The sequence below is a fragment of the Entelurus aequoreus genome, linkage group LG13, assembly GCF_033978785.1.
Source record: "Entelurus aequoreus isolate RoL-2023_Sb linkage group LG13, RoL_Eaeq_v1.1, whole genome shotgun sequence".
Lineage (NCBI taxonomy): Eukaryota > Metazoa > Chordata > Actinopteri > Syngnathiformes > Syngnathidae > Entelurus > Entelurus aequoreus.
This window is the reverse complement of record NC_084743.1, coordinates 53262141-53282770: the sequence shown is the minus strand read 5'-3', so window position 1 is coordinate 53282770 and position 20630 is coordinate 53262141. Positions and strand designations below refer to the sequence as shown.

The window sequence follows — 20630 nt, the reverse complement described above, 5'->3', positions numbered from 1 at the left end:
CATATAACTTGGTACTTGACAAATGCTAACTTTTAAAACTAATTTTGCAGCTGTACACCTCAGAGTTGTATAAATGAGGACTGGACCCATGCTAAATGTTTTAACTAATTTTGCAGCTGTACATCTCACAGTCATATAACTTGATACTTGACACGTTAACTTTTTTACCTAATTTTGCAGCTGTACACTTCAGAGTCATATAACTGTATACTTGACACATGATAACTTTTTTAAATAATTTTGCAGCCGTACACCTCACAGTCATATAACTTGGTACTTGACACATGCTAACCGTTTTAGCTAATTTGCAGCCGTGCGCCTCAGTCATAAAACTTGGTTCTTGAGACATGCTCATGTTTTTAGCTAATTTTACAGGCATAAAATTTCACACTTGACACATCCAATTTTTTTTTGCTAATTTTGCAGTCGTACACCTCAGGGCCTTCTAACTTGGTACTTGACACATGCTAACCTTTTAAACTAGTTTTGCAGCCGTACACATCAGAGTCAAAAATCTTGGTACTTGACACATGCTAACGTTATTAGCTAATTTTACAGCCATAAAACTTGGTACGAGACACTTGCAAATCTTTTTTGCAAATTTTGCAGTCATACACCTCTGAGTCATTTTACTTGGTACTTGGTACTAATGTGTGAGTTTTAATGAAATATTTAATTTTTTAGAGAATAAACTTAAACGTTTGCTGGTAAAAGAAGTAACACAATTATGTAAAAAAAATCGGAAAATTGCAATGATTATATTTCATGGTAAAGTCCAATTATAGAAGGTGGGCAGAGGCAATAATTGTTAATTTTCATGTTTAACAGGTAGTTTAAAATAATAATTTCAATAAATATGTGATAAGATCATTGTGCAAGAAACGTTCTTTGATAAAAAATAAGTATTTTACATTTCCTTTTATCACACATTTATACATTTAGATTTGGTGGAGTGGCCATTATAAGCCATGCAGCCAGGACCTTTAATTATTCATTAATCAGGAGCAACGAGAGAGGAGCCATAATTGATTCTTTCAGACTATAATGATTAAGTTAGGCTGGGACCATCTCTAACTCTTAGCAGCCACTTTCATTAAGAAGCACATTCTAAAAAGTGTCGCATTGCACACCTCTTATAGCAGACAGGTGTAAAGTATAAAATGCCAACATTATTGGCTTTTTATGTTGTTTTCAGGCTGACTGTTTAAAAAATTGTATACATTAAAGACATAATTAAATATAAAGAAAAAGTAGTGCAGTAAATTGATTAAGATGTAAACACATTTTATTGTATTACACTTTGAAATATACTGTAATATATACACTATATTTGTATTATTGTTTGTTCTATGAGGGTAAACAGTCCTGTTCTCTTATCAGAACAGTAGAAAACAACAACAAGCAAGTGTGCTACAAAGCTGCACTTTGGACACCCCCGATTTTAAGGATATAGTGCATTTTGGACCCCCAGAAAAAAACCTCAATACAATCAACTTTGAATCTAATTATCCACCCTGTGTGGATTATATATACAGTGCATCAGGAAAGTGTTTATAGCTCGTCACTTTTCCCACATTTTATTTTTGTTACAGCCTTGTTCCAACATGGAATACATGAATTTTTGTCCTCAAAATTCTACACACAATGTGAAAACCTTTTTTTTTTTTTTAGAATTTTTCTGCAAATGTATTAAATATAAAAAAATCACATGCACATACGTATTCACAGTCTTTGCTCAATACTTTGTTGATGTAACTTTAGCAACAATCACTGCCTTAAGACTTTTTGAATACAATGCCACAAGCTGGGCACATCTATCTTCAAGCAGTTTTGCCCATTCCTCTTTGCAGCACATCTCAAGCTCTATCAGGTTGGATGAGAAGCGTTGGTTTTAATCTAGGATATTTCTGTGTGTTACTGCATTCACCTTTCCCTCTGTCCTATCTATCTATCTATATATCTATCCATCTATCCATTTATCCATCTTTCTATCTATCCTAACTAGTCTCCCACTTCCTGCCCTTGAAAAACATCCCCACAGCATGATGCTGCCACCATCGAGCTTCACTGGTATTGGCCTGGTGATGAAAGATTTTATTTCTCATGGTCTGAGAGTCTTTAAGGTGCATTTTGGCAAACCTTTATGAAGGAATGGCTTCTATCCGGCCAGTGCAGTACCCCAATAAAGATGATGGAGGCCACTGTGCTCATTAGGACCTTAAAGGCAGCAGATATTTTTCTGTGCCCTTTCCCAGATTTGCGCCTCCAGACAATCCTGTCTCGGAGGTCTACAGACAATTCATTTGACTTCATTCTTGGTTTGTGCTCTGCCACTTAAAGTGTGTGCCTTTCCAAATCATGTCCAAACAACTGAATTTACCACAGGCGGACTCCAATTAAGCTGTATGAACATCTCAAGGATGTTCAGTTGAAACAAGATGCCCCTTGTACATCCATCCATCCATTTTCTACCGCTTGTCCCTTTTGGGATCGCGGGGGCTGCTGGAGCCTATCTCAGCTGCATTCGGGCGGAAGGCGGGGTACACCCTGGACAAGTCGCCACCTCATCACAGGGCCAACACAGATAGACAGACAACATTCATACTCACATTCACACACTAGGGCCAATTTTAGTGTTGCCAATCAACCTATCCCCAGGTGCATGTCTTTGGAGGTGGGAGGAAGCCGGAGTACCCGGAGGGAACCACGCAGTCACGGGGAGAACATGCAAACTCCACACAGAAAGATCCCGAGCCCGGGATTGAACTCAGGACTACTCAGGACCTTCGTATTGTGAGGCACATGCACTAACCCCTGTCCCACCATGTAAATGTTATTTTATTTTTTTTAAATAAATGTGCAAAAAATTCTAAAAAAAAAAAACATCAAAAAAACGTTTTCACATTGACATCATTGGGTATTGTGTGTTGAATTTTTGGGTTCAAAAATGAATTAATTCCATTTTGGAATTCATTCCATTTTGGTAAAATTGAAGGGCTGTCAATACTTTCTGGATGCACTGTAATATACGATTGTGGGTGAATTCCTTCCAGCAGAGTAAATGAAGGGATAACTCTCTCTATAGCATATTAGGAGTGGTGGCGCCGCCTTAAGCCATTTAGTGACATGTGATATTTATAGATCTGTGCTAACAAATATTTAATGAACAGGAACAAGCAAATCCAGCATACTGTAGAAGCGCTACTTATGTATAATTAGTCACACACTATGACATGTTGGTTGTTGTATTTCTGGAAAAATGAACAGTGCCTTATCCCCATTAAATAAGTGTTTTTGTTAGAGGAATGAGTCACTTCAGCAAGAGTGATTCGTCCTCATTTGTCATTCAGTCATTTTGCCACTAGATGTCGCCCACGAGCCGCCGGATGAACCGACGTGCCGCGTCATTGGCTGCGTCCGCGTTGGCTCCTCCTCTTTTAGCCGTACACGCGCTGTTGTTGTGATTGACGTCAGTAGTCGGGGTTCAACTTTCGCTATACGCTCTGTTGTCAAACAACGTGCTTTTATACCATCGGAATAACGATGTCCGAAATGCTGATGACATCCACGGAGGAAATACCACTGTGCCCGGTGAAAGCAGGCGAGCGTCCGGGCGGCGTACGGAGCTTCCTGTTGGTGGATGACCAGGAAAACCTGCAGGTGAAGTTAGCTGACAATGCTAGCAATTAGCCGCGAGGTTAGAAAGCGACAAACAAACCAGTGAGATGTTTGTTGTCATTGTGTGCCTATATTGTTGACAGAAGTATCACCTCGTCTGTCTAATACACGTTAAAACTATATCCATACCTAACGTAGCAGTTGTGTGAGTAACTCTGCCAAGCTTAAACTGTGATGTGCCTATGATGACTACATGGTAAGTACTGTCTCCATGTTATCAAAGATACAAACTAAATGGCTCATCCTGACCCGCTGACCCACATTTTCCACACTTCTTACAGTCTTTGGACGACAATATGATTTATTAGAATCTGTTAAATATGTCCGAGTTGAACAACAACAAGGAAACACATCTCAACTAGAGATGATTTTAATCATAGGCAGCGCTTATAGTGTATTAGCAGTGAAATGTTTCAATGTTTGAACATCAGTTTTTTAGTATTACAATATATAGACAGTAGAGATGTCCGATATCGGCCGATAAATGCTTTAAAATGTAATATCGGAAATGATCGGTATCGGTTTCAAAAAGTAAAATGTATGACTTTTTAAAACGCCGCTGTACGGAGTGGTACACGGACATAGGGAGAAGTACATAGCGCCAATAAACCTTAAAAGGCACTGCCTTTGCGTGCCGGTCCAATCACATAATATCTACGGCTTTTCACACACACAAGTGAATGTAAAGCATACTTGGTCAACAGCCATACAGGTCACACTGAGGGTGGAGGTATAAACAACTTTAACACTGTTGCAAATATGCGCCACACTGTGAACCCACACCAAACAAGAGTGACAAACACATTTCGGGAGATCATCCGCACCATAACACAACATAAACACAACAGAACAAATACCCAGAACCCCTTGCAGCACTAACTCTTCCGAGGCGCTACAATATACACCCCCCGCTACCCCCTACCCAACCCCGCCCACCTCAACCTCTTCATGCTCCCAAATTCCGAGCTGCTGTTTCTAGGCATGTTAAAAAAAATAATGCACTTTGTGACTTCGATAAGAAATATGGCAGTGCCATGTTGGCATTTAGCAGGGCATCACAACAAAATTAGGCATAATAATATGTTAATTCCACGACTGTATATATCGGTATCGGTCGATATCGGAATCGGTAATTAAGAGTTGGACAATATCGGAATATCGGATATCGTCAAAAAAGCCATTATCGGACATCTCTAATTGACAGTGTAATGGTTTGGCTCTGGTAACCAATGGAGGTTAATTTGTTTCTTTATTACGAAAGCTTTTTTTTTTTTACACTGAAATTACGTAACTAAAGTTTTTGCATTTGAATTTTGTGAATTTTTTTTTTTTTTTTTTACATCAAATTAGGGCTGGGCGATATGGCCTTTTATTATGTATAAACTGTATGTATAGACTGTATAATGCATATGTTCCTTTTTGACTGTACTTAAATGTATAATAGACTATATTTATATTATTCACATGTGAATAATGCTGTGTAATAGACTGTATTTATATTATTCACATGTGAATAATGCTGTATAATAGACTGTCCCATCCATCCATTTTCTACCGCTTGTCCCTTTTGGGGTCGCGGGTGGTGCTGGAACTTAGCTTAGCTGCATTCGGGCGGAAGGCGGAGTACACCCTCATCACAGTGCCAACACAGATAGACAGACAACATTCACACTCACATTCACACACTAGGGCCAATTTTAGTGTTGCCAATCAACCTATCCCCAGGTGCATGTCTTTGGAGGTGGGAGAAAGCCGGAGTACCCGGAGGGAACCCACGCAGTCACGGGGAGAACATGCAAACTCCACACAGAAAGATCCCGAGCCCGGGATTGAACTCACGACTACTCAGGACCTTCGTATTGTGAGGCACATGCACTAACCCCTGTTCCACTATGCTGCCTTGTATAATAGACTGTATTTATATTATTCACATGTGAATAATGCTGTATAATAGACAGGTATTTTTTATATGTGAATAATATAAATACAAAGTGTTTATTGTTTATTGTGAGCGAACTGTGGTGCTGAATTTCCCCCAGGGATCAATAAAGTACTTCTATCTATTAATATCTCGATATTTTTAGGCCATGTCACGATACACTATATTTATCTCGATATTTTGCCTTAGCCTTGAATAAACACTTGATGCATATAATCACACCAGTATGATGATTCTATGTGTCTACATTAAAACATTCTTGTTCATACTGCATTAATATATGCTTATTTTAAACTTCCATGCAGAGAGGGAAATCACAACTAAGTCAATTTACCAAAACTGTATTGACCCTAGTGTGTGAATGTGAGTGTGAAGGTTGTCTGTCTATCTGTGTTGGCGCTGCGATGAGGTGGCGACTTGTCCAGGGTGTACCCCTCCTTCCGCCCGAATGCAGCTGAGATAGGCTCCAGCTCCCCCTGTGACCCCAAAAGGGACAAGCAGTAGACAATGGATGGATGGATGGATGGTATTTATTAAACAGTTATTAAGCAGTGACACAAACGTTCATGTAATTTCAAAACAGAAAGTGCAAGATTGTCAGAAACATTTTAAAACAAGCTATTAGTGCACGTTTGTGCATGATGTAACTAAGATTACATATCAAAACAACACTAAATTTAAGTCCACTACAATATTTTTAAACAAATAAAGTGCACTTTTGTGCATGATGTCACACAAGATATTTCAAAAAGTGTAAAATAAAAATGAGCTGCATAATAGGAAATCAAATAGTGTATGTCCTTCGCTATGTGGTAGGTTCCTGCGGACGTTATCTCCTTCTGTTGTTGACTATTTTTTTCATACGGTGTTTATCTGGAAATGGAAGACGACAGGCTCAATTGGGTCAGTGCATTTTGTTGGGTGTGGCACCGGCCGATATGTTGACATGCGGAGTTTCAAGCACTCTTCATTCTCTAGCGGGTGACAAATTAGTAGTGCTGCTACTTTTTGTAGCAACGCTTTTGCAGCACTCTTTACATATTATGGTTGTCTCTTTGACATCTTCCCGCTTGAAGCCAAACCACCGCCAGAGGATGGACCCCGTGCTGTTTTTCTTGGGAATTAATTCTTCTTCCTTCATTTGTTACCAGATTGGCACCTTCTTTCTCTCGTATTACCACTCCCACCTCTCCGCTAGCATCACAGCTAACCTTACCCATGTCGCTACCTCTCTGCTCGGCGAGGGCGTATGACGTTGCACGCGCGACAGTATGTGACGTATGTAACAAGGTGCGCTTGTTTTATATCTCTGTGAGAAGCAGAGACAAGAAAGAATGAGAAGAGCCTGTATTGTAAAAGCAACCTAGTGAGAACGTATACTGGAATACTCACGATATAGTCATTTTCTGTATCGCACAGAGACAAACCCACGATATATCGAGTATATCCGATATATCGCCCAGCCCTACATCAAATTATGCTGACCATGACAATTTCAACTCAAGACGGCGGCGCCCTGTTCGGCTGTGGCTGCAGAGGCTCGTGGTAGTAATGGAGGCTCGTCGTAGTAATGGAACTCTTTTGGCAAGTTCAAAGTTAACTTCAAAATTTCAAAGTTAACTTCCAGCGTAGTCACTCCATAATAACATACGACCGCCAGACAATTTTAGATGTAAATAAATCAAAAATTTTTAGACCAAAAGATGCGTATACGCTGGACCTCATCGGTAGCATGGGAATTCTACGCCGGCTACATCCAGCGGCAAGTGAAGCAGCGGAGCCAAGTACCAGCGGGGACCGTCGACGGAGGAGACGGAAGCGGTGTGATCGGAAGCAGAAACGGAGATGCCTAGCGAGGCCAACAACAAAGCTAAAAGATCATCCTCACAGAACGCCGCTTCCTTCCATACTGCTTTCAAATGTCCGCTCCCTGGAGAACAATTTGGACTACCTGAAGCTGGATTGCTGAAACCATCCGTTCCGAACGAGGCAGTTAGCATTGAGGGGCTAGCAATGTTTTGGTCGGACAGGAGCAGCACTCTCACTGGTAAATCCCGAGGCGGCGGTGTTTGCATACACACTAACAACAACTGGTGCAACAATGGGAAGATAGTCTCATGTCACTGCTCTCCTGATGTAGAAGTATTAACTATAAAATGCAGGCCATTTTATTCACCCCGGGAATTCACTGACGTGTACATTCCTCCCAGTGCCAACACCAAAGAAGCTTTGAATGCTTTGTACTGCTCTATCAATGGACTGCAATCTACACATCCAGAGGGAGTTTTCCTCTTCCTCCTATCCAAGAGATCGCAAAAAGCCGCTGCCTGACAAGGGCTCCGAAAATCTGCAGAGACTCCTCCCACCCCCACCAAGGACTGTTTTCACTGCTGGACTCTAGAAAGAGGTTCCGCAGCCTATGTAGCAGAACCTCCAGGTTCTGTAACAGCTTCTTCCCTCAGGCCATAAGACTCTTGAACGCATCATAATAATCCCCTCAATTCCCACCAAAAATGGATTAACTCGCTGGAATATAAAGACAATATAACATACATCCATAAATGTGGATGCATATGCAAAAGTGCAATATATTTATCTGTATATTTATCTATTTATTTATATCTGCACCTTATTGCTCTTTTATCCTGCACTACCATGAGCTAATGCAACGAAATTGCATTCTTATCTGTACTGTAAAGTTCAAATTTGAATGACAATAAAGAGGAAGTCTAAGTCTAAGTCTAATTTCATTTAGAAAATAGTATAAAAAAATCAGACACTGAATTTTTTTAATTCATATTTTAACAGCCCTACTTTCTAATCAATATTATGGCTGTATAGAAACACTTAATTATTTTTCTCCTTTTACTTATCTATTTTATTTATTTGTCTGGCTTGGTGCCCTCTTTGGTTTGTGGGAGAAATAGGCCTTTTGCTTTCGAGTTTTGTTTACATTGTGTTAAATCGAAAAAATGTTTTCTTTTATAGTATGTCTCCCCTTCTATGTACTGTACGTGTATACTGTTTGAATATGTATTAATCACATTTTTGCACAATCAATGCTCAATAAAAATACTATACGTATAACAAAAAACAATGAGGGGCAAGCGGTAGAATACGGATGGATGGATTTTGGTAATTGCATGATATATGATAACTTTTTTCTCATAAGCTTTTGTTTTTTGTTCAGTTTTCTTTGGAGGGTTCTGATTCAGACACAGAATTTTTTTTACACTGGATTTTTATTCACTGATAACGATGCTATTGTCAGCATAATTTTGATGTAAATCCACAGTAATCATCCTAAAATACAGTAATACACTGTTTGTATCATGGTGTAGAACTTTTAGAGCCCGATACTATACAGGGTGTGCCAAAACGTCATTACCATTTAGTAAACTCGCTCAGATTATCTTAATTTGTAGCAGTTTGTATGCAATTTATTCATTGTTTATCAATAATGTCACGGATGAGCTGGAGCCTATCCCATCTGTCATTTGGCAAAGGGCAGGGTGCACCCAGAAGTTGTCGGCATTAGTCACTCACAGGGGACATAAAGAACAGGGGTGTCCAAACTTTTTTCCACTGAGGGCCAGACACTGACAAATCAAAGGATGCAGGGCCTATTTTGATATTTTTCAATTTTGAAACCAATACAAAATATATATTGTTTTTAACCCTTAGCGCTCCCTTCAAGTTTGGTAAATGTTAAAAGATCCCATGGACCAGAAACAGTCTCAGTCATTAAAGTTTTAAAACTAAATGTAGTATGTAAGTTTTATTTATTTTTTTACTTTCAATGCTTAAATTTCTGAAACAACTAAATATGACATGTGATATTTGTGTGTTTTATGTCATTTTTGGCAAAGAAAACACTGTTTTTCATGGCAAAAAAACTCTTAAGTCTAATATTTGATGTGAAGTAATTGTAGCCTAGAATTGGTAAATAATCCATAACAGCATTGCTTTTGACTCATTATTGTTTTTTGAACAATGACAGTTTTAAAAAAAATAGAATAAAGGTATTAGGTATCCAAAAAATACCCCACTCACAAGAGTCTTTAGAATAAGTCATATTATTTTTGTTCTCTACTTTCAATGCTTGAATTGCTACAACTTCAGATCTATTGGTCAATAATAAGTTATTTTTTTCTTTTTCTGTTTCATGCTCTTTGTCAAAGAAAACATTAGTTTTGATACGTCAAACACACAAAATATGCAAAATTTTTCCCAAGACATTTAAAATTAGAATAATTGGTTTGAAGTCATTTGAGTCTTGAATAGCTCAATAATTCCTAACAACATTGATTTTGATTAATTAGTTTTTTTTGAGCAATGACAGTTTAAAAAAAAAAAGCCTCCATGGCGGCATTGTTATTATTGTCAACATTTCAACGTTTTCTCATTCCACTTATGTTTTTTTTAGTAATGGTATTTTTAGAATATGCCGCAGGCAGTAGGGATGATGTTCGAAACCGGTTCTCCCGGTTGTTCGATAAGAAAAGAACTGATTCCATGGACTCAAATCCCTTTTTGAGAACCGGTTCCCGTTATCGAGGCTACTATAGTAAAGAAAAAGAGTTGGTTCTTTATCCGAATCCCTGGGAACGAATCCCGTCCCACAGGAAATGCCCTGTGGCACGTCCCAGGAAATGACGTAGCTCAGTCATTAGGCGGCAGATACAGAAGCAGCAACAACAATGGACCGTAAAAAACGCCTCAAAGCATGGCTTCCTCTTACAAAAAAATACGACGAGGAAACGGCTATCTGCAATTATTGCCAGGCTTTGCTCTCATGTAAGGGGGGGGGGAAGTACAACAAGCATGATGAAACATGTTCAGGCCGTACATAACCTGAAGGTTAGAGAAAGGTGTCGTGGAGAAGCAGCAACAGAGATGACGAAGCACACCCCTCTTCCTCTGCTTCAACCTGCAGCGCCAATTCCAGTGATAGTGCTGGTGAGTAACTAACGTTAACTGTTGCCGGTTAATTTCCATATCTGCTCACTCGTAGCCTTTAGGCTAAAATAACGTTACCTCGTATGTCAATCCAGGATTGCAGTAATGTTAGCTAGACTAACGTTACCTAAGCATAGTCAGTGGCTAACGGTAATGTTAACGTTAGCCTTTTTGTATGTGTTTGATAACGTTAATGGTATCTTGTAGCCTACACCACTCTAGAGTTTGCAGGTCTGTCTAATAAACTAGTGCTTTCTTTCCTTCTTTAGTTTATTTCGTACATGAACACACTTACAGCATAACACATCACAGTTTCATATCATTTCACTTTACATCATGTCCGAAAAGGAGTAGGAAAAAGTAAAGCTTATTTAATCCTACCCCTCTCCCACTTCAGAGCGTTTACAAATATATACATCATTTACTGACCTTTTTGATAATAAAATAACATCTGTGAATTAGTATATACAACAGTTTTGTAATATGTAATTAATTAATTCAGTCATTATTAATATACTGAGATGAAGAATATCTTATTTTCAATAAGGTTGAAAGTATTTCTCATAATTCTTCTTTGTACTTTGTAAGCACTATTAATTTGAACAACCTCTTAAAGTGGATCATATCAGTACCAATGTTTAACTTCATTACTTAATCTATTCCATCATTTAATTCCACATACTAATGCTAAAGCCTTAATAACAGACACAATAACAGATACCCTAGTCTTCACATTCAGCTAATTCCCCCCCTAATTCTATGCTGTGTCTGTCCCTCATTTTTCCTCCAGGACAAGGACGTGCAGTCATTCCTGGAGGAGGCCACACTGATGGACCCCAGAAGGATGTTCCAATAGCAGCAGAAGTGCACTTTTTGGAGAGCTGTATTTTTTTCAGTTTTGTGCCCAAGGGACGGATTTTATTTAACACTATATTATTATTTATACACCTATAGTGATCACAGACACAGGTTGTTTTTGTGTTACTGTATATATTTGTTTTTCTGAAAAATCCCACTTAATATAGTTTGGGTAACAACAGTCAATATTTATTTTAATTTTTTTATTTTTCTAGGGGGGTAACAACAGTCAATATTTATTTATTTATTTATTTATTTTTCTTATAAAATAAAAGTGAGCTTTTGTTAAACCAAATATTGTGTGTTTTTTTCCCCATATACAACAACCTATCTGGATTCGATAAGAGAATCGATAAGGAATTGGTTCGATAAGAGGATTCGATAATGGGCTCAAACTCGATAATTTCTTATCAAACATCATCCCTAGCGGGCAGTTAAACACACAAATGGCCCCCGGGCCGCACTTTGGACACCCTTAATATAGACAAGTCATTCACACTCACAATACTCATATAGGCAATTAAGAGTGTCCAATAAAACTAACATGCATGTTTTTAGTATGAGGGAGGAGCAGCAAAACCCACAAAATAATCTATGGCCTAGTGGTTAGAGTGTCCGCCCTGAGATCGGTAGGTTGGAGTTCAAATCCCAGCCAGTCATACCAAAGACTATAAAAATGGGACCCATAACCTCCCTGCTTGGCACTCAGCAACAAAGGGTTGGAGTTGGGGGTTAAATCACCAAAATGATTCCCGGGCGCGGCGCCGCTGCTGCCCACTGCTTCCCAAGGGGATGGGACAAATGCAGAGGACAAATTTCACCACATCTAGTGTGTGTGTGACAATCATTGGTGCTTTAATCTTTTAATCTTATTAATGAGTGGCAGAATACATGCAAACCCCTACAAAGCCCCATCGGAGATTCAAACCCTTGATCTCCTCCATGCTAACCACTGGTCCACTAATTACTAGCAATTAAAAGGCATACAGTATATGAAAGGCACATTATAAAAGTTTAGGAGGCTTTTTATATAAAGCGCATATTATAAGAATCAAATGAAAGACCACCCTCATCAGAATCCTCCAAAGACAAGTGAGAACAACCCAAAAGCTTATGAGAAAAAAGTTATCATATCATAGCATGCAATTACCAAAATCCATCCATCCATATTTAACCGCTTGCCCCTCATTGTTTTTTATTATACATAAAGTATATTATTATTATTGAGCATTGATTGTGCAAAAATGTGATTAATACATATTCAAACAGTATACACGTGCAGTAAATAAAAGGGGAGACATACTACAAAAGAATTTTTTTTTTTTCGATTTAATACAATGTAAACGAAACTCGAAAGCAAAAGGCCTATCTCTCCCACAAACCAAAGAGGGCACCAAGCCAGACAAATAAAGAAAATAGATCAATAAAAGGAGAAAAATAATTAAGTGCTTCTATACAGTCATAATATTGATTCGAAAGTAGGGCTGTTAAAATATGATTTTTTGAAATCAGATTAAATACATTTTGGAATTTGAAATACTCATTATTAATCACAAGTGATTACTCGCTTACATGATTAAAATTTGCTTTAAAAAAGACCCTAATATTCGTACACAAATGGATTTATAAAGATTTTACTTGAATATATGTCATTTATTTGCACAAAACTTGGTGACAGTTTTATCTACGGAGTTCTTTCAGGCTGTATTTTGGAGTGAATTTAGCCAGGGAGCCCACTAGTCGGAGTCTCCACACTCATTTTTGTACTGACATATGTATTGATCTGATCACTGACAGTATAACAGTTAAGGTAAAAGAGCTTATACGGTCAAAAAAAATTGCATGATTAATCTAAGTGTGTTCATGATAAATGCGATCATTTTTTGTGATTAATCACATGAGTTATCTCGTTAATTTTGACAGCCCTATAATAAAGTAAAATATTGTATGTGAAAAACAAGTGTATTACGGAGATGTGTAATCTCTACTGAATTAGCTGGGTCAACATAATTCAATAATACTGACTCTGTAATATTAATTGGGCATAGTTTTAAGTCTATTTACGTATGTTAAGACAGAGTTAGAATAGAACATATTCTATTTATCCCACAGATATGTGTTTGCAAGGACAGGCGATAGAAAAGGATGGATAGATGCAGTAGCAGATTCAAAAAGTACACAAAAAATAACGTAAAACAAGAGGGAAACGTCAAAGAACACAAAGGACATAAAATAATTTAAAAGAGCACAGAGCTGATGCAACCAGCTGCCACTTCTACATACAGCTACAAAGTAAAACAACAACAAATAATACATATTAAGCACATACAATTGCTCCAAGATGAAAAGAATAGCCTTAGAGTACCCGGAGTGAGTATTGAATTTTTTTCTAAATAGATAAAGTGCATCAAATTGCTCCTCCACATTTCCATAATAACAATTTTGGTGGTGTCTTGTATTTCCAATGGAGTAATAATCTTCTGCAAGTACTGTTGTAAATGCAAGTATGTTATTTTTGAAAATCATTGTTTTTGTATTGTTTATTTAAGGTCTTTAACCAAAAGGGAGTGTTCAAATTCACTGTTTTACAAAAAAAACCTGGAAAAAAAGCTGTAATCAAAGGAAGCCTTTGAAAAGTTGTTCAGTTATTATGTGCGAAAAAGTTACTAGTTCTTAGTTTTTTGTCAAATAAATATTAACTTTAGTCTTTGAAAGAAATAATTTGTTATATATATATATATATATATATATATATATATATATATATATATATATATATATATATATATATATATATATACATATTTTTATGACAAAAACTAGGAAATAGTAACTTTTTCGCACATAATTTTCTCATTTTTCTGAGACAGTTGGTCCAATAATTTTGATAAGATTGGATTGGTTTTAGTGTGGTTAATTAACAAAAGGTGAACTGTATCAAAGTGGCTTTCTTTGTGAAAAAAGTTTGGACTACCTTTCGTGACTTAGATATTGATATATCAATTTATGTCAAATTGTTTGGGACACCCTGTTAGGACTTTCCAGTTTAACATAGATGTTTGCTCGCTGTGTTATCTCCAGGTCCACGATGAGTCTGATTTTGTTGAGAGGCTCAACTGTGGGGACGTCGGAGGTGTCAAAGTTATCTCCATCTTTGGAAACACAGGGGATGGCAAGTCACACACCCTTAACCACATCCTGTTCGGTGGTCAAAGTGTGTTTTATACTTCCAAGTCCCCCAGCTCGTATACAGTGGGTGTGTGGGCCGCCTATGACCCTTCCCATAGCCTAATTGCCCTGGATACCGAGGGCTTGTTGGGGGCCGCTGCCAATCAAAATCAGAGCATGCGGCTGCTGCTTAAGGTAATTTTAATTGATTGCTGGTTGTGACATATTAATCGTCACAGCTTACTGACTTGTTTGCAGGTAGCGGTATTGATATCTACAGTCAAGCTACAACTTTATGATGGCCTGCATAATCTATTGAGATACTTTACAAACCGTCTAGATGCACAAGTGTAAAAATAATAAAAACATTTAATGGACTACGCCCGAATGAATCATATTGTTACTACCTCTGTCACACTATCAATTACATTTTTAATACAGGTTTTATATCGGATCTAATTAGATTAATTATGCTTGCATTGTGTTTGATTAGTACAGTAATTTATCACATCTGCATCCTCTCTTCTCCTCCAGATACTGGCAGTGTCCGATATAGTAATCTATCGGACGCGAGCAGAGCGCCTGCACAATGACATGTTCCAGTTCTTGAGCAGTGCTTCGGGGGCCTATCTAAAGCACTTCACTCCTGAACTGAAGGCCGTATCCAGACGCTGCGGGCTGGACGTGCCCCTCTCCCATCTTGGCCCTGCCATTATTGTCTTTCAGGAGACAACGCATACACAGCTCCTGGGCGACGGTAAGGGAGTAAAAAAAAGCATTTGTTTTTATGTGCACGCTTACAAACCACAAGAATATCAAAATCAGATTTATTGGCCAAGTATGTTTAACACACACGGAATTTAACTTGGTAGACTTGGTATATGCACAGTGGCACTTCAATTTACGAGCACATTGCGTTCCATGACTGAGCTCATAACTCAAAGCAGCCTCCTCACCCGTTAAAATTAATTGAAATCAATTTAATGGGTGCTTGGCCCTGTTTAAACACCACAATTTTAACATGCCTTTTAAAAAGAAAAACTGTCACGAACGGTAGTTGTACTTGTAACCCCCAAGATGCAGAGACAGGAGACGTCGTGCAGGTAAGAAGAGTCTTTAAATCTTAAACAACGAGCTGTGTCACAGGGAAGCGCAGATGAAGCATAGACAGATCTCAATAATAGCCAAAACATTTATGCATTAGCATGGCATGACATAAATTAAGTAAAGACTAAGCAACATAAAACAATAATCCAGCCCTGTCTACAGGGCATGCCATCAGAAATCTCATCATCAAAATCTTCTGCCTGATTGGCAGCCCGGTGTGCCCAGATGGCCAATCAGGGACAGGTGAGGGGGACAGCGCCTGAGGAATGGTGGAGGCAGACAGGAAGTGGAACTAAAACAAGAGCGCTAAAAGGGAAACATGTACAAAAAATAAGGAAATAAAAAAGGTCAGACCTGATGGTCGTGACAAAAAACAAGAAATATATTTGAAAAATCATTACAATAGCATGTACTACAAACAACTACAGTAGTTTTATGAATTAATGTCATAATATTGTTTAGCATTTACCTTGGGGACCAGACTAATGATAATCTCATTATATATATCAATCAATCAATCAAAGTTTACTTATATAGCCCTAAATCATGAGTGTCTCAAAGAGCTGCACAAGCCACAACGACATCCTCGGCTCAGATCCCATATATATATACAGTATATATATATTATTATTATACATACGTACATATACACACACATATATATATATATATATATATATATATATATATATATATATATATATATATATATATATATATATATACATATATATTATAAATACGTACATATACACACATATATACACATATGTGTGTATATGTATTCATGTATGTATAATATATACATATATGTATGTATAATATATATATACGTGTATATATATATACATATATACGTGTATATATATATACATATATACACATGTGTGTATATATACACATTTAAGTGTATATAAAGTATACATATACAGTGTGTGTGTATACATATATATATATATATATATATATATATATATATATATATATATATATATATATATATATATATATATATATATATATATGTGTGTGTGTATATATATATACATATATGTATGTATAATATATATATATATATATGCGTGTGTATGTGTATATATATATATACACACATATACTGTATATATATATATATATATATATATATATATATATATATATATATATATATATATATATATATATATACACATATACTGTATATATATATACACATATACAGGTATATGTTTTCTGTATGTATATACACTACCGTTCAAAAGTTTGGGGTCACATTGAAATGTCCTTATTTTTCAAGGAAAAGCACTGTACTTTTCAATGAAGATAACTTTAAACTAGTCTTAACTTTAAAGAAATACACTCTATACATTGCTAATGTGGTAAATGACTATTCTAGCTGCAAATGTCTGTTTTTTGGTGCAATATCTTGTAACCTGTATGTTACTTTAATAAAGCACTGTACAAGTACTAAATAAAACAGTTAATGAGATGTCTGGGCTAGATCAGAAGAAACTAAATTCAGCTCTAGGAATGGAGAGTAATAAAGACTGAACACAGGTTTCAAGTTTAAATGGTACCAAATTATATTAAAGAATAATAGGAAAAATAACAAACAAACATTAACATGTAAATTCAAATAGACATTCACATATTCCACAAGTTGACAGAAACATTCAATATTCACAACAAACTGTGTACTTAATTCAATCCTTAGTTTTCTACCAACGATGGTATAGGCGCAACACAATTCAGAGTTCATTTAAGCGGCCCCGCAAAGTCCACGTTGTGATGGCAGTGTCCAGAGGGGTTTTAGTGAAGGGGCGGGGGAAAGGTGATTGTTCAGGAGGACCGTAATGAACACGTTGCGTTTTGGTGGAAAAGAAGGAAAACAGAGGGTGGCTGCTAAGGAGCCTCCTACCCGCCCGGGGCTCGGTTGGGTGGATTCAGTTCAGTTGGTTGGTTCGGTTCCAGGCATAAAACTTCAGACTCTAGTTCGGGTTCTAAGCTCGCCATCCAACCTGGCCTGTTTAAAAGGCAGGACCAGTCAAATTTCCAGTGTGCACACAAAAGAAAATACATTCAAATACTAAATAATACAACTGTATTGAAATAGCAAAGTATATTCCTTAATATTGTACAATAATTCATAATCCAATTAGAATAAATAATATAATAATTGTTATATCAAAATATTCATTTCTCTAATAGTATCAAAATTTAAACACTGCATCCACAAATAGTGCGAGCAGACACAGTGGTTAACTGGACTGCTTCATAAAGTGCCTTGGATGCATAGCACTGATAACCATCAGCAAGTAAAACAACCCAAGGACAATCAGACAAATGTTTAACAGTGATAACATTTCATTCAATGTGTTACTATATTCAGAGAAACCGGCATATAGGTAGATGCTAACAGCTCCATTCAAAACGAATGCAGCGGCTAGGCTACGTAAAGCTACACAAATGCAACTCACCAATTCCGCAGATAAATCACACTCAAACACTCCCGCGGGACGACCCACGGCTCCGGTAGTCGGCTCCTGCAGCAACCTCACACAGCGTGTCCCTCTCGCTCTCACCGGTAGCAGCCCACTTCCGGGTTTTATGCTATTCTGACAGCCGCGTTAGGTCACGTAACCGCGTGACGTAATGACGCACGCTAGGACAGCTTAGACGACGAATAAATAAATAAATAGAAAGGATATTTAATGGGGTTTTGTCACCCGGGTTTCAATCTACATAGGTGTATAGAGGCCCATTTCCAGCAACTATCACTCCAGTGTTTTAATGGTACAATGTGTTTGCTCATTGGCTCAGAAGGCTAATTGATGATTAGAAAACCCTTGTGCAATCATGTTCACACATCCGAAAACAGTTTAGCTCGTTACAGAAGCTACAAAACTGACCTTCCTATGAGCAGATTGAGTTTCTGGAGCATCACATTTGTGGGGTCAATTAAACGCTCAAAATGGCCAGAAAAAGAGAACTTTCATCTGAAACTCGACAGTCTATTCTTGTTCTTAGAAATGAAGGCTATTCCACAAAATTGTTTGGGTGACCCCAAACTTTTGAACGGTAGTGTGTGTGTGTATATATATATATATATATATATATATATATATATATATATATATATATATATATATATATATATATATATATATATATATATACACACACATACAGTTAGGTCCATAAATATTTGGACATTGACACAATTTTCAGTATTCCAGCTCTGTACAACACCACAATAGATTTGAAATGAAACAATCAACATGTGCTTTAAGTGCAGACTTTGAGCTTTAATTTGAGGGTATTTACATCCAAATCAGGTGAACGGTGTAGGAATTACAACACATTTTATACGTGCCTTCAACTTTTTAAGGGCCCAAAAGTAATTGGACAATTGGCTACTCAGCTGTTCCATGGCCAGGTGTGTGTTATTCCCTTGTTTTTTCCCATTTATTTCATTTACAAAGAGCAGATAAAAGGCCTGGATGTCATTTCAAGTGTGGTATATTCATTTGGAATCTGGGGAGGTCATTTCTCAATATGAAGTCCAAAGAGCTGTCACTATCAGTAAAGCAAGCCATCGTTAGGCTGTAAAATCAAAACAAAGCCATCAGAGCGATAGCAAAAACATTAGGTGTGGCCACACCAACTTTTTGGTACATTCTTAAAAAGAGAGAACACATTGATGAGGTCAGCAACACCTAAAGACATGGAAGACCACGGAAAACAAGTGTGGTGGATGACAGACAAATCCTTTCCCTTGTCAAGAAAAACCCCTTCACAACAGTTGGCCAGATGAAGAAAAGTCTCCAGGAGTTAGGTGTATCTGTGTCCAAATCAACAATTAAGAGAAGACTTCACCAGAGGAAATACAGAGGTTTCATCACAAGGTGTAAACCATTGGTGAGCCTCAAAAACAGGAAGGCCAGATTAGAGTTTGCCAAGAAACATCTAAAAGAGCCTGTGCAGTTCTGGAACAACATCTTATGAACAGATGAGACAAAGATCAACTTGTACCAGAATGATGGAAAGAGAAGAGTATGGAGAAGGGAAGGAACTGCTCAAGAGTCAAAGCATACCACTTCATCAGTGAAGCATGGTGGTGGTAGTGTAATGGCGCGGGCATGCATGGCTGCCAGTGGAACTGGATCTGTTATATTTATTGATGATGTGACAGCTGACAAAAGCAGCAGAATGAATTCTGAAGTGTTTGGGGCAATATTATCTGGTCATATTCAGCCAAATGCTTCAAAACTCATTGGACGGCACATCACAGTGCAGATGGACAATGACCCGAAGCATACTGCGAAAGCAAACAAATGTTTTTTTAAGGCAAAGAAGTGGAATGTTCTGCAATGGCCAAGTCAATCACCTGACCTGAATCCCATTGAGCATGCATTTCACTTGCTGAAGACAAAACTGAAGGGAAAATGCCCAAAGAACAAGCAGGAAGTGAAAACAGCTGCAGCAGAAGCAGAGTATCACCAGGAACGAAACCCAGCGTCTGGTGATGTCTATGGGTTCCACACTTCAGGCTGTCATTGACTGCAAAGGATTTGCAACAGAGTATTCAAAAGTGACAATTTGATTTATGATTATGTTAGTTTGTCCAATTACTTTTGGTCCCTTAAAAAGTGGAAGGCACATATAAAATGTGTTGTAATTCCTACACCGTTCACCTGATTTGGATGTGCATACCCTCAAATTAAAGCTCAAAGCCTGCATTTAAAGCACATGTTTCATTTCAAATCCATTGTGGTGTTTCACAGAGCTGGAATACTGAAAATTGTGTCAATGTCCAAATATTTATGGACCTAACTGTATATATATATATACCATACCATACCAACTTTATTTATAAAGCCCTTTAAAAACAACCACAGTTGAAAAAAAAAAAAATATATAT

General features: G+C 37.4%; 1 protein-coding gene across 2 annotated transcripts in view; it reads left to right on the top strand.

Annotated features, from left to right (window-relative positions):
* The first annotated feature begins 3455 nt into the window (after window positions 1-3455).
* Window positions 3456-20630, top strand: part of si:ch211-11n16.2 (zinc finger FYVE domain-containing protein 1) — a 41417-nt gene continuing 24242 nt past the window's right edge. Inside the window, exons 1-3 of one of the 2 annotated variants that reach the window (XM_062068002.1) lie at window positions 3456-3660; window positions 14516-14797; window positions 15137-15359. In XM_062068002.1, the coding sequence (XP_061923986.1) occupies window positions 3544-3660; window positions 14516-14797; window positions 15137-15359 (622 nt within the window). In that variant the 5' untranslated portion in view covers window positions 3456-3543. Of the gene's footprint in view, window positions 3661-3729; window positions 3875-14515; window positions 14798-15136; window positions 15360-20630 lie in introns of those variants that run through there. The other variant, XM_062068003.1, reaches the window with a different exon arrangement.